The sequence below is a fragment of the Pectinophora gossypiella genome, chromosome 4 (genome assembly GCF_024362695.1).
Source record: "Pectinophora gossypiella chromosome 4, ilPecGoss1.1, whole genome shotgun sequence".
NCBI lineage: Eukaryota > Metazoa > Arthropoda > Insecta > Lepidoptera > Gelechiidae > Pectinophora > Pectinophora gossypiella.
The window spans coordinates 13,102,301-13,118,053 of record NC_065407.1 but is presented as its reverse complement, the minus strand read 5'-3'; the positions used below and the strand labels follow the sequence as shown (position 1 = coordinate 13,118,053).

At 36.3% G+C, this 15,753-nt stretch overlaps 2 protein-coding genes across 2 annotated transcripts; both read right to left on the bottom strand.

The window, feature by feature from the left end:
* Positions 1-372: 372 nt before the first annotated feature.
* Positions 373-6,616, bottom strand: LOC126382384 (putative neutral sphingomyelinase). Its single transcript, XM_050032222.1, has 7 exons — positions 6,579-6,616; positions 6,023-6,160; positions 5,766-5,939; positions 5,355-5,538; positions 4,768-4,922; positions 1,976-2,168; positions 373-1,211 (listed from the first exon to the last, which is right to left on the bottom strand). Exons 2-7 carry the CDS (start codon positions 6,058-6,060, stop codon positions 759-761), a joined length of 1,197 nt encoding a protein of 398 aa, XP_049888179.1. The 5' UTR covers positions 6,061-6,160; positions 6,579-6,616; the 3' UTR covers positions 373-758.
* Positions 6,617-6,975: 359 nt separating this feature from the next.
* Positions 6,976-9,786, bottom strand: LOC126382394 (gastrula zinc finger protein XlCGF8.2DB-like). Its single transcript, XM_050032238.1, has 7 exons — positions 9,493-9,786; positions 9,255-9,367; positions 8,815-8,985; positions 8,442-8,593; positions 7,924-8,038; positions 7,744-7,843; positions 6,976-7,395 (listed from the first exon to the last, which is right to left on the bottom strand). Exons 1-7 carry the CDS (start codon positions 9,592-9,594, stop codon positions 7,192-7,194), a joined length of 957 nt encoding a protein of 318 aa, XP_049888195.1. The 5' UTR covers positions 9,595-9,786; the 3' UTR covers positions 6,976-7,191.
* Between the last annotated feature and the right edge of the window lie 5,967 nt (positions 9,787-15,753).

Genomic DNA, 15,753 nt, shown 5'->3' with positions numbered 1-15,753 from the left:
GTGTTGTATATACATCTTCCCGCTAGAGTATTTGTTTCACAAGTACATTTTTTTTGGTATTTAAATGTATCATAAACTCATTTTAAAGAACAAAATTTTGTTTGAAATCTACCAAAGTGGAAGTGTGCTAATACTGAATAATAAATTATGTTATTTCACTTCTTGCTACACTTGTCTAATAAAATATAAAACTTTCTCGTCACATTTAACTTTATTTTATATTATATGTAAATTGTGATATTAATTTACACTAAGCCTCACGGCTTTGTAATGAGCTATTGTTAAGTTTTAGATATAAATAATAATATATTCTTTACGAAAATAATTATTTGTATTATTTATTTGTAGTTTTGTTAAATAAAACAGTATAAATTGCAGGCGAGAGAATGAGATATGTTTATTAACAGATATATTTCTAACTACAATTATTTATAAATTATATATTAGTCACAAAGGGTCACAACAATCAATTTCACATTTTATGAGCAAATCAGACCTTTATGTATGTTATGCATAAAAGTGAACATTTTTCTATTTCTTAAGCTTATAGAACAAGAGGATTGTACTTATTTAAATATAATCTCAATTACGTGAAAAAATATGTCGATATATTGGAATGTCAAGATATTTTATTGGTCTATATTTGATAAAGTAGTAGATATGTAACATTAATATACTTATTTATACTTAAATAATGTATATTTAAGGCCTCAAGCGTCAGCAGATTTTTTAAGGAGTTATAAGTTGATATTTGAATTTTACTCGGCTATTAAGTCATACCTACTTCGACTGAAGTTTTCAAGAGCGGTTCGACCCGATTTTAAACTATTCATTTCAATTTTATTCCACAGTATGCCCATGACGAGACAGTACAGACATAAGGCGGTAATTATAAGTTTCGTGACATCATACAACACGTTCGGCGGCCAAAACCCGACGGTTCCTAATAAGAACATGAACAATAATCCTCCCACAGTGAGGTACAACGTTTTTGACTTTGATATTGTTACAGTTGCCTCTTCACAAACTTTGATGGCCTCTTTAACGGAGTCGTAACAAGAATCGTCTTTGCTGTAGACTCTTTGATGTATTTGCGAGCCTGATAAGCGAGAAAAACGAACTTCGAGAGTGACTGCGTTGTGGTCCGAGTATGAAAACGGTTGGTTTGGTACACGATCTTCTAACGGATTCCCGAAGTTTAGAACGGATGCCTGAAACAAAAGTGAAATAAAAATTCAATAGGCTATTTGACAACTTAATCAAAGATATATTTTTTATGAGACGTCAAAACTATTTTTTTCTACGGAAATACTAGCCTGTGACGCCATCAGTAAAAGCAATGAAGTCGTACTTATTGCTACTTAATAAATTCATAATTAAATTTCGAAAATCAGTCGAATAGATCTTTAATCATATTAGACTGGCTTCTATTTCTAGATTAGCATTATATAATTTATCTTTGATCCAGTTCAATACCCTATTTTTTAATTATATTTAAAAAATCAAAGATTACAAAACAAAGAATTGGCCTTTGATAGACAAGAGTGGAGAATGCTACACCGCCATGAGCTTGGCTCTTAAATTGAATGATGATGAGTTATTAAAAGTCTGCATTATTTACCGCGCCGCGCACGAGCAACCAGGGGGGTTAAAACGGCCTCATCAAAGCAAGTCATGTAGAAAAGCAATATTGATATTTGACATTTGTTTGCATTGCGCACTTACTTTTTAATGCGCAAATGTCAAATTGTAATAATGCTTTTTTAGATGAATGCTTTGATGTCGCGTTTTTAACCCCCCAGGTTGGTAGTGCGCGGCGCGGTAAATACTGCGTGTTTGTTTGTACTGAGAGGCGCAACGAATGCTATATAAATTGATAAACGCACGGCTATTCGAAGCCCGCTACATTCTCGTTGAGCCACGCACGTTAGCGTATCGCTGCAGTAATACCTATAGCTAATTTCAGTCAATTTACCTTCCATGGAGTATCCGCGCGAAATAGAATATGATCTATTCTCTTTCCTTCCGGAGTACTCCGCACCATCTTAGGGTCTGAGTAGCTATTGTTTATGTTGTCGCTGGTCCCTGAAGGCTTCCTTATCATTGGATTTATTTGCTCACTCTTCAAATCAAAAGGATCCAGTAAAGACGGTATTTGCGTTATAAGTCTGTAATGAGAAATACTAGATTTTAAAAAAGATTCAAAGGTGCAGAGGGCGCAAGTGGTAGCGTTTCATTTCTACAATCGCCAACGTATTACCCGTACGATTCAGCTATAGAACTAGCTAGTACGCAACCTTCTGAAACGGTTGGGTTATACGATAGTCTTAGCTGCTTTAAAAATAGAAACTCTTCCGAGCGGTACGTTGGCGACATAGATATTTGCAATTTGCCTTAGTTCTAACTAAATATTTGCAAAAAGACCAAAGATTCTAACTTCTGCGTTAACGGTAATGATATTGACTTCCGGTGTTCGAAGGACCATCCGAATCGTAGCAGTAGAATTGGCTACCTGACAGCTTTCGGATAAGTATTTTAAAAGTTATAAACGCTTATTTTATTCCTCTTTAAATATTTTATTTTCTCTAAAAAACATATAAAATAGAAAAAAAGTATTTTCTTCACTAATTTCAAATTCCGCGCGAAAACGTGATAATTTGCCCAGCGATAAAGACAAAATATATGTAAAAATGATCTTAAAAAAAAAACAAAACTAATGGGTAATTATCGTTAAATGATAAACTACCATATCCGACATCTTTCATATTTTGTTGTTACAACTGTTGCTAATTTCGTGGTATCTGCCTACCCCAACGGGAAATAGACGAGATCTTAATTAAGTATGGGTAAAATTTTAATTATTTCCACAAAATGTTTAAGTCTCCTGAGTAGGCCACTCAAACATTTTCACAAGGTGTCGTTCAGAAAACGTAGTACTATCAGTCTCGAATATAACAAGTTATCATGTTAATTATGTTTTGGCGGTAGATATCACCAACCTCATACCACTTCAGCTTGCTTATTTATTATCTAGGCTATAGGTATATCGAGTACTTTGTTCTCAGATAACTTTTCTGAGAGATTCAGCTGAGCTACGAGGGGAGGTCAAAAAGTTCGCGGAATGGAGGGGTTGGAGGGGGTTGGTTTGCTTGTACAGGTAGCCGCTAGTTGCACACCTCATTAACAGTATATGTACCAAGTTTGAAGCAAATCGGGTCATTAACGTTCGAACTATCGACCAGCAAACAAGTGAATCGGGAAGAACTCGGCGAATATGGAGAAAATTGAACACCGCGCCGTCATTAAGTTCCTCACCAAGCAAGGAAAATCCGCTCAGACGATTTTTCAAGAGCTGTTAGCAGTTTACGCGGACTCTGCCCCTGGTAAAACCATGGTTTACAAGTGGCATAGTCTTTTCAAGCAAGGAAGAGAGTCGATTGAAGATGACCCCCGCTCCGGACGGCCCATTGAGGCCACCACACCGGAAATCATCGAAAAAGTAGAGAAACTTGTATTAGAAGATACCCGCTTGAAGAAGAAGCAGCTTGCAGCAATGGTCGGTGTATCCGAAACAAGTATTTTAAATATCCTACATCAAGATCTTGGGATGACTAAGGTCAGCGCAAGATGGGTTCCAAGAATGCTCACGCCACTTCAAAAAAGCGAGCGTGTCGAGTGTTCTCGCCAGTTTTTAGAGCTCTGTGGAGAGAATAAGGAAGAAGTTATGGCCCGGATTGTTACTGGAGATGAAACCTGGGTTCACCACTATGAACCTGAGTCGAAGCAAGAGTCGATGCAGTGGCATAAAAAAGGCACACCTCCTCCAAAGAAGTTTAAGGTGTCACAATCGGCCGGAAAGATCATGGCCACTATTTTTTGGGATACAGAAGGTATTTTGCTGATTGATTATAAAGATCGTGGTGTGACTATAACGGGACATTACTACGCTTCTTTACTGGATAGATTGAAAGAGGCTATCAAGGAAAAAAGAAGAGGAAAGCTGTCAAGAGGTGTGCTCCTTTTGCACGACAACGCACCCGTCCACACGTGCCATGTTGCGACGGCTGCCATTCACCGATGCGGGTTCGAAAAATTAAACCACCCGCCTTACAGTCCAGACTTGGCCCCCAGCGATTATTATTTGTTCCCAAAAATGAAAAAGGAACTGCGTGGACGAAAATTTGGCGATGATGAAGAGAAATCTTTTTTTTATAATGGAATAAACAAATTATTTGATAGATCCGGAAAATGTGTTAAGGTTAAGGGAGAATATATTGAAAAGGAAAAATAGTTTCGTGTTTAATTTCGACCCCCTTCCCCCTCATTCCGCGAACTTTTTGACCTCCCCTCGTACTGAAACTTCTCTCCATGATTATTCTAATGTCTATCTCAATATGGACTGAACTTCTATCATAAAATAAGGAATAGATAAGGTACAAACTACATACTTCTATCTAGTATGCTGAACAGGGTTAATAAAGAAAAAAAAAACCCGAAGAAACCGAAAGGGAGGAGAAGGATTGGTGTGTCAGGGTAGAAGCAAATGGAATTTCATAGTCTCTATTTATCCCCAGTAGGAAATTGACTTGAGTTTATGTATGTATGAAAATAAATATTTTTTGTTTTTATAGGACTTACCAGTGCCACAGATTATATACTTATTTCTCTATTTGCTCAACAATAATAAATGCCAAGGAGAGAGAGAGAGATAGGACTTACCCATGCATTTCCCCTCCTGGTAATAGCTACAATATCAACTGAACTTACCTGAATGACAAATCTCCAGGCCCAGCGTTGAGGTCACCAGCAAGGATGCAGACATCAGCGCAGGATGACGTCAGCTTTACAAACTCCGCAGTAGAGTAGGCCTGCAGTACTCTGTGAGCCAGGTATATGTCATCTTCATGGTATTCTGCATGCAGCTGGAAGGAATAACTAAATATATATTTCTCTATATTGTTATTCCTTTGTGTAATACTCCCAGTTAAACCATCTAGTGAACTATAGGAGAGGATTGATGAATGTGGAGGAAGCGAAAGAAGTGTGTCAGGATCGAAGCAAATGGAATTCTCTGACCCTGGTGGGAAATAGGGGTGGGTTTATGTATGTACATAATTACTATTGAGGGCAAAATTCTATGAAAAAGAAGAAGAGGTAGATATTCATGGACAAAGAATGTAATAGACTGTTGTTGTTCTGACTTATTTATGCAAATTAGTTGATCTGTGCTATCCACCTTCAGACAGTCTATTACATTTGTCCATAAGGACGAATGGTAGTCCACCTCTGGGGTGGAGACGGCTCTGGCAGATGAACCTATTAGCTGTGTTACATTCTCCTGTTCCAATACTCACATGAGTGCAATAAACGTTAATCAATTTGTCATTGTATCTGATTCGGCAGAGGCCAACACCCTTGCCACCGAACCAATCACCGTGGTGTATTTTATGGATGTATCCGTTCAATGCCCACTGGTGGAAGAAAACATCCTGGATCACCCATTTTGAGAACACACACAACCCTGAACCCAAGACACCACTAAAATAAAATTTACTTTAATTAAAAATTGTACAAAAAAGGAATTATTATAAAAAGTTCACAAAAATATTTATTTAATGCAGCATGACTGCTAAATAATAGTCAGCTACATTTTGCATATAATAAGATAAATAGACAGATGCATATGCCAACTAACTGTAATTTGTTACTGGACTGAAAAGCTTGATTAAAACAATAAAAACATGAATTTTTAAAATAATACATACCTGTAAAAGTAATGGGAATAAGGAAGTGTACTCTTCAGTTTATCTTTTAAATATAAGTAGTCTTTTTCACTCCAAACTTCTTGTAAGCATACTATGTTATGAGGGCTTTGTAATAGATAATCAACAATAGCAGTAATCCGTTCTTTGCGATTTTTAGATACTACCGGAATACCCCTACGACAATAAAGTAACATAAGAACAGAACATAATAAAAGTACCTAACTAATTATACTTTTTGTTCACTATCCTAAACTTACCAACAGTTAAGTGTGAAAATATTCAACGTGAATTCCATCTTCGGTAGTCTGTCTTCCAGTAACTTTGTACGTTATTTTTATTGAATAATCTGATATTATTTATTTATTTAACAGAACCTAGGTCAACTTTTTATACGATTTTTTTTTTTTTTTTGGTTTGGTTTTCCCCGAAGGGTAAGGCAAAGGGAACTATGCCCATACAGCCATGTCTGACGTATTTTTTTTCTTGATGATTAATGAAATGATGAAAGGTGATGATGATGAAACCTAAGCCCCCACCCTCGGAGTAGACTCCTACTCCGAACCCCAAACGAATTAACTCAAAAGTCCGTATAAACTTTTGAGTTATGAAGCGGCTTCCTGACACGAAGCGAAAATAGGCAGATACACTTTGTTCATTGAATACTCCAATATAATAACACTCGCGAATGTCTTCCGACTAACTTAATGCGATCATTAACCACAAAACACCACTTCGTATTAATTATTTAGATTACTCAATGAAGAAAGCAACTGTCCCGTTCCCGCCTCCCGCCAAAAAGCCCTTTTTATACGACTTTCATATCATATCGTCCGTAATCTAGTCTAACTGAGAATGTAAATAAAGATATTTCGCTATTTAATAGTACCGAAGGAGAGATCGCTATACCATATGTTGTTCAATTGTTGCTATTCAAGTTTTGCAAGCGCATTATCAGAGTGAATAAAACGAAACGTCAGATTTATACAGATCGATGATTCACATAAACGCATTTTGTTGATTATACATCGTACATTGCTGGTTTACTTTGTAAATATTACTAAAATTTGTATTCCATTATGTGAATTATCTATCCATAGTGATGTGTAAAGCAATTTTGATTCGATCGTTATTAATTTATTGCATGGACCGACTTGAACGTAATACTAATAAAAACTTACATACGAGCAAAAATAAAAGTAAAATACACACGAGCATTCTTCTCATTATTTATTTGTATTTTTTTTTTGATATTTTTTCACTTAATTTGACAATTGTAATATTTGTTGGAAACTAAATCGATTTAGAGGATACGATCTAATAAAATCTGGTATCTACAGCAAACCTACAGCTTTCTCTTCGCAGATCAATATCTCATGCTCTCTTTGTCTCAACTTCTAGTTGTGCAACATAACATTTTTTTTGTTAATCATGCTACATTAACAACAACTAATTCAGTTTCCTCCACTGGATTTTTTTCCGACGTGGCAGGTAATCCTGATAATTGAAGAGCTGTTGATAACTTCAGGGAGCCAATGTCCTTTCTTACTTTCCGTCCCATTAATTTAGTTTTGGGAACCCTTACTTTTTGTTCAGACTTGTGCATTTTCACTGTGTGTTCCTGCAATTTCTTCTGTAAAATAAAAGAAACTTATTCTGTAGTGTTTGAAGTAAAAATAAAATTATTTAACACCTTTCATCATGCTTAGGGTAAATTAGATAGAGATTTACCAATCTAAATGATTCTCCAAAAAAATTTAAATTTAAAATGTTAAGACATTTTTTGAATTTTTATACTATTACACAACAGACAACATATTTATTTATATATTCTAGAGATATTTGTCTAGTATACTTAATATATTTTTCTCTCTAAGTCTCTTAATTACTATTGTTGTAAAATCATGAAGGTGCAATCACTGTCTAGTTTACCCTACTTCTAACAATATCAAGAACCCTACATGGTTGAAAGGTACTCTACCTTAGTTGAAAGTTTGGCATTACAAATAGAGCAGTCATGAGTAATTTTTTCATGTTTCATCAGCATGTGCTGCTTCAGATTACTATTCCTGGAATAAAATCTGAAAATTGGATGACTTTAATGAATTGGCTTTAGAAAAAAAAAATCGAAATATTTTTTTCAAGTGCTTACAAAATTTACCTGCTACAATTTTCATACGGACATTGAATTACTTTTGACGGGTCATGAATTCTAATATGACGAATTATATGAGTTCTCTGTTTGAACGCCCGTCCACAAATGTCACAGATGTATTCTGGAACAAGTTGGTAACATACTGACAGGGTAAACTAGGTAGTGATTGTGTTCCAATTTTAACCATTTATTATTTTCTAATTTAATTAAATTATTAATAATAACTAACTTATTACATTTATTTAATAAGTCCTAAAAATATAAGAAGTATAAAGTTAAATAAGTATTAAGATTTATTTAAGTTGAATAAAATAACATTAAAAAAGGAATGTTTTCACAGAAGGTACAGTGATTGCCCATCAAATTATTTCATTTTAATTGTAGTATTCGAAATATGGGTGATATGCACTGCAGTGGAAATAAGAATGTTTTTTATATAGTGGGCAATCACTACCCAGTTTACCTTATAATAAAGAAAGAAAAAGAAATGAATTATAATAATTATAAAATTATAAAGTAAATACCTTTACTCTCATGATCAGATTTCAAATGTGCCTGGTATTTTGACCACTGTTTGAATATTTGTGGGCATTCGGAACATTTGTAATTTTTATGACATCTCATATGCTTTTTCTTCTCAAGTAGAGTTACAAATTCTTTGGAACATATTTCACAGCTGAAATAAAAATAAAAGATATCATTAGTACCTTTCATAAGAGAATTTTGTAAAATTAGACAAGGTTATTTATTCTAATTTAACAAATACATTATCACTTATATCATATTTTGCTCTTTTGCCTATAAAAAAAGTCCCCTTTATACCAACCTCTTTTATAAAACTAAATATTGAAAGCAGTAAACCCCATTTAAAAAGTGTATGATCAAATAAATTCCAACCTGAATGCTTTAATGCCAGTGTGAATGTACATATGAGCACTGAGTTGATGTTTCTTTTTGAAGTCTATGTTACAACTGTCACAAGAAAATGGAATTCTTAAGTTGTGATGGATTTTGATGTGTCTCTTTAGATTCTGTCGATTTGCATATTTGTTCTGACATGTTGGGCAGCTGAAAACATAATATACAATATTTAATTATCTAATTAATTAAATATTTTGTAGTACCTACATAAAATACTTGAAACATATAGGGTCACAAGAATTATTTTTTTCCGTCTTATTCTATTGTGTGGATTGTGAGGTGGAGTACCAACAACCTCATTAACCCTGGTGTCAGGGTTATTATTGAGCCGCCAAGAGCCCCTGACATGGCTCATGTTAGGACTACAATTACTTTTTTCAGTAAAAAGTGTGCATGCAATAATAAAATAATGTTACCTATAAATTACATCTTCATCATACCGCCTATGAACTATATTTATGTGACGTTCCAAATGGCTTTTGCTCGTGTAAGATTTGCAACAGTTCTCTTCACAACAAGCATAAGCCTTCTGTAAGTGAAATAATTTCAGTTAAACATCTGTTTGTTGTCAGTGAGTTGTAGATATTCTTGTCGCGAAAATAGGAGCATCTAAGCACTTCATTTTAACGGCTGATAGTTAATTAAAGTACTCACGACATTGTTATGGACTAGGAGGTGCTGAGTTAATCTGTACGGCCTGTTAAACGCAGCTTTACATCCTTCGTATGGACAGCAATGCTTCTTAGGGTCACTCATATTTTTTAGTAAGTTTTAGTAGTTCTTTAGATTAGTCGTAGTTCTTTTACAATTACATTATAAAATACACGTTTTTCTTAAAATTAAAAACGCCTCACTTGATCACTCCACACCGCACCACAGTAAAATAATATGGTTTAAAACGTGCACAACCACACCACAAGTTAAAACTTGATATGGATGGATCATGCGTTAGTGCGTGTTCACACCAAACGTATAGTCAGCCGCCGATTGTGCGCAGGCTCACTATAAGCCTCAGTGTGAACGTAAAAATAAATGGTATTTTTTGTTCACATTAAGCTTTACGCTGTAGCTGACAATACGCCATTGGTGTGAACAAAACAGTCGGCTTGTATACGTTCACACCAAATGCGTACGCTGAGCGGCCGACTATTTTTCATATAAAAGAGTAAGAAGAATTGAAAACAATCCGCCGGCCGATTTGAATCCAATACGCTGGCGTTCAGCCGCGTAGCCAATCAGCGTCCGCGGCGGTAGTGACGCACTTTATTAGTCGGCCGCCGACTATCAGCGTCTACGCATAGCGTCATGGCGTATTGTCGGTTTGGTGTGAACGAAAAAGCGAATATGTATGGAATTACAATACACTGCGTAACGCTCGCTCACTGTCGGCGGCTGACAGTCAGTTTGGTGTGAACACTGCCTTACTGTCAAATGTCTGTCATCGAAAAATAATAATATTAGTGATGTGCTCTCCTCACTTAATGGAATCGATCATTGATCAGTTACCATTTTCATAATTACTGGCAGCATCGTATGCGGAGTTGTCAAATTGCTGCTAGGATATGGTCGTTTCCTTAACTTTATTTTGTACAATTATCGGCGTATTTTCTAAAGATATTACAATAAATAGCATGTGTAGTATTTTAACGAGACGTTTTATTATATAGAAAAGAAATTAATATTTATGTGAAGCCTTAATTATGGAATAAATTTTGCAATAAGTTTGTTAATCCAATATTATTTTTCATAAAATGAGCATGTCTTTTATAATCTGTGTTTCTTTCTGAAGTTTTGTGTTGGTTTCCTGAAAGGCTTTTTGGCGGGAGGCGGGAACGGGACAGTTGCTTTCTTCATTGAATAATCTAAATAATTAATACGAAGTGGTGTTTTGTGGTTAATGATCGCATTAAGTTAGTCGGAAGACATTCGCGAGTGTTATTATATTGGAGTATTCAATAAACAAAGTGTATCTGCCTATTTTCGCTTCGTGTCAGGAAGCCGCTTCATAACTCAAAAGTTTATGCGGACTTTTGAGTTAATTCGTTTGGGGTTCGGAGTAGGAGTCTACTCCGAGGGTGGGGGCTTAGGTTTCATCATCATCACCTTTCATCATTTCATTAATCATCAAGAAAAAAAATACGTCAGACATGGCTGTATGGGCATAGTTCCCTTTGCCTTACCCTTCGGGGAAAACCAAACCAAAAAAAAAAAAAAAAATGGTTTCCTGAAAGTTAACTTTTTCTTCCTATTTTGAAAGATAAATATCCGTAAGAACTGCTGTATAACGTTTAGAATTTTATATTGTTTATAAAAAAGTGTGAAATCTCCAAAGTGGGATGGGAAAAACTACGCAGGTTGATGGCGACAACAACCTAACATCGCCCGAGTCTGATCCTGCCAAGTTGTTGGAAGCCGCCTTGCTGCAGATGGATGGCATTATAGCCGGTAAGTATTGTCTGAAACTGTGACATGCATAATTTATGGCATTTTTTGTTCTGTCGACATCTTAGAACAGATACCATGCTATTGATTTGCCTAATCCATGCTTCACTGGGTTTGGGGTTTTCATTTCCTAATACCAAAGAGATATTGTTTATAATAGTCTTTATGGAACTAAGTTCATTTACATATTCGTTAAAACTTAGTGTGTTGTAATACCTATGTTCTCATGCATCATCAACTTATGTAAACATTGCTATAGTGAATGGAATGTGGTAGGTTTTATTTACTTTGTCTTTGGTTTATACATATACAAAGGCCTATGGTATAAAATAATTAGACACTTAATATGTGATCCCCTTGACTTTCTATTATGTATTTACTTAGGTACCTATTGCTTTACTGGAATATATAATAAAAAAATAAATAAATGAATAATGTGGTGATGGTGGTTTGATGACAGTGGAAGAAGCAAAAGCGGTGTGTATGCTGCAACTTAACATTACTAATAAATGAAAGTTCTGTTATCTGTTACCTATTTGGAACAAATGTAAGATAAAAAATGTAGATGTATCATTCATGTTTCAGCACCATTTTTATAATGTCTATTTTATTTAGCAACTTTGTGGTTAGATAACAATATACAAATATATTTTAAAGTATATATTTGCTAATTATAATATTTTCCCAGAAATCCCAGATTACTAGATTATGAATTAATTTTCTCATTTACAGTGAATTATATTACAAAATAAGAATCTTTTGTAGTAAAAGAACCGTTATTGACCATGAATTAAACTTGAGGCCAACACAAGGCCTTACGCGACGTCACGGTAGCAGGAAGGGAAGGAAGTAGGTTCTGTATGTAGTACTAGTAGCTAGAGGGATGTTGGTCGCGGGAGGGTGCTAACTGTTGAACGAGGGGTGGCGTGGCGCCAGTCCGCCGCCGCGCGCCGCGTGTGAGGACGCCCGCGTCCGCGTCTCAGGGGTTGAAACACACGCGTTTACATTTAAGCACCTCTCGCGGTATCTTACACACGCGATTATAAGCTCAATTTACTTGCGCCTTTAGGTTTGTAAAATCTGGCAGATGATAGATTCTTTTTACGAAATTTTGTTTTGTAGTCTTTGAAAAAAAATTTGGATTTTTTTTTAATTTTTCTGTATATTTGCTGTATTATATTTTTTTTATTTTGTCATTTGCCGAAATGGTCATTACTTTGCTGAAATAGTGTGATTTATACTAATTGTGGTGATACTGACTGGATGTGAGACTACGTATATTATTATGTGGTTCAGAAGGGCGGCAAATAATAAGTGCGTGTTCACTGTAAGGCGTTTACTAGGTGACTGACTTACAAAAGTTCTTAAAGCTAACTTATCTCTATGTTTACCATAAAAAGTAATATGAGCTACGCTACAATACCTCCCCCTTTTGTATAAACTACCCCTTATGAAAAATACAAGTTGATATTTATGTGCTAACAAAAATAAAAAAAGAAAAGAAATAAATGATGTATAAGTAACTTATATGAGAAAAATAAAAAATAAATTTAATTAATTGTTTAAGTACTTAAAGCTACGTGTTTGTTTTAAAGTTTTTTAAGCGCGCACTTATGAGCACTCGCGAATATATTATCGGTCACATTAACGACGCACCGAAAAACCGATAACCGATAAACCGTTATTATCGATCACCTTGTCGTTAGGGCACGTAGTGGTGGACGTGACTCTGTTGTTGTTGCGCCGGGGGTGCGGTTGGGGTGGGTTGCGTCTGTGTTGCTGCTGCGATCATGATGGTGTTGACGCGTCTGTTGAGGTATTTGTCAAACTTTTTCCTTCCACACCGGTATATGAAGTATAGTATACCGATGCAGACTGTACCGCTGACGACTGCAACTGCTGCGAGGGACATATTATTTGCAGAGGTAAACTCGCCGTGAGATGCACCAGCCTTGTTGACGCCCGACCCGGCGTTCTGCGCGACGACAATCTTTGACTCGGGAGTACCCATTATAATATAGAGATGATGATGGGTAGTATTAATAAATAGGGAAGAAGGTGTGTTTGCTCGTTCAGATATTGAAGCGAACTGCTGGTCTGCTTTGCCTGCCGGATCTTGTTGTAATTGATCTCGGAGGCGGTTGCGGTGTTATCTCTGTATGTGAACGTGAGACGACGGCAGGGGTGATGTGATCTTCGTCGGTGGGCCTTATCTTTTCCTGTGTCGCTGTGGTGTCAGTTGCGTTCGGTGTATGAGTACCCGACGACGATGGCCGTGTGACCGACACATAATCGTCATCACTTAAAAGATAAGCGGGTTTGAGACGGTCAACTGAGACAGTGATATCCTTTCCGTTATGGTCAATGGTATAGAATTTAGGGTGTCGTGATATGACTCTATACGGACCGTCATAAGGATGTGTTAACGATTTTCGAGCTTCGTTTCGGAGGAAGACATGAGAGGCGACACTTAAATCTTTATGAACAAAGACCTTATGATTATTGCCGTGTGGGCTTAGATTAGTTAATGTGGGAACGGATGCTAAAGAATTTGCTAGTTGTTTTATCAGCTCACGTTCATTAATGTTACCCTTCAGGTTTGGGGCGATCATATCCCCTGGTAACCTGATTCCTGTACCATACAAGAGTTGTGATGGGCTGTAACCTAGGTCCAATTTTAGCGCTGTACGTAGGCCTAGGAGCACTAATGGTAACTCTTGTACCCATTGGGTGTTATTTGCACATTTTGTCATTATAGCAGCTTTTAACGTCCGGTGAAATCGTTCGACCATACCATTTGCTTTGGGATTGTATGCGGTGGTGCGTACGCGTTCGATACCGAGTCTTTTGAGCAATTGTGTAAATAGATCGGATTCGAATTGACGTCCTTGGTCGGAAGTTATCCGCACTGGACAACCAAAACGCGCTACCCAATGTTCTACGAACACGTTCGCGACTGTTTCAGCTGTTATATCTTTGGTGGGAATAACTTCAGGCCATTTCGTGATTCTATCTATGATGGTAACGCAATATTTAAAGTCATTAGATAGGGGTAAAGGACCTATAATATCTATATGTACGTGTTCAAAGCGTGCGGCGTTGTCGAACTCTGCTAGAGGTGTTATTGTGTGCCTTTGCACTTTCGATTTTTGACAGGGTATACATTTTTTAACGAAATGTTTAATATCAATGTTCATACTGGGCCAAAAATAGCGTGATTTTATTAGGAGCTTAGTCGCAGCTATGCCGGGATGACTCACTCCATGAAGTGTTTTGATAGCGAGTTCTCGGTATTGTTTTGGTAAGTATGGGCGAGCGTTATCAGTTGAAGTTTCGCAGTAGATTTTAATGTCCGAGTGAGGCATAGATATGAGTTTGAATTGCAAGTTGTCTTGTTTTTTTAATTCTTGCAATTCAGGATCTTGATTTTGTTTTTCAGCTAGACTAGCATGGTCGAATAGAGATGGAATCGATATTTCAACTATTCGAGATAAAGCGTCTGCCACTGTGTTTGTTTCACCTTCAATATATTCAATTTTATCGCAAAATTGCGAAATAAAATCTAACTGGCGTAATCTCCTCGGCGAGTCCGAGGGTGAGATTTTTTTGCTAAGGGCGAATGTGAGAGGTTTATGATCGGTCAACACGATTAGTTCTCTCCCTTCAACTATATGTCTAAAGTGTTTTATCGACATATAAATAGCTAGGAGCTCTCTATCGTAAGTACTATACCTACTTTGTGTATCAGTTAACTTTTTTGAAAAGAAACCTAAGGGCTCTAGTGTGTCGTTAACTTTTTGATGTAAAGCTGCTCCTACGCAGGTACCTGACGCATCCGTCATTAAAATAAGCGGTACGGATGGGTCGGGATGTGAAAGTGTGGTAGCATTATTAATACTTTTTTTACATAAACTGAATGCTTGTAGTGCACTTTCAGTCCAAGTAATTTTAGTTTTATCGTGTTTTTTAGAGTTATGTAAATACGCGTGTAACGGAGCTTGAATTTCCGCGGCGTTAGGAATACTTTGTCGATAGAAATTCATCATTCCAAGAAAACGACGAAGTTCTTCGATGGTATTAGGTTTAGGGTAGTCGTTGATAATTTGTTTTTTCTCTAGGCTAGGGGTGATGCCGTTGGGACTAATGTTATAACCTAGAAAAATTAATTCCGGTTTTCCGAATTCACACTTGTCTGTGTTTATTGTAAGGCCATGGGTGTTTAGTCTATCTAAAACGATTTCTAGATGTTTCAGATGTTGATTTTTGGAGTCTGAACCAATGATGATATCGTCTAGATAAGCAAAAGCAAAGTCAATGCCTTGTAATGCGTTGTTCACGAATCTTTGGAAATCTTGCGCGGCATTACGTAAACCGAAATTCATACGTGTGAATTCGAATAATCCGAATGGTGTAATTACTGCAGTTTTTGGAATATCTTGTGGAGCCATGGGAATATTATGGTAGGCTTTCCGC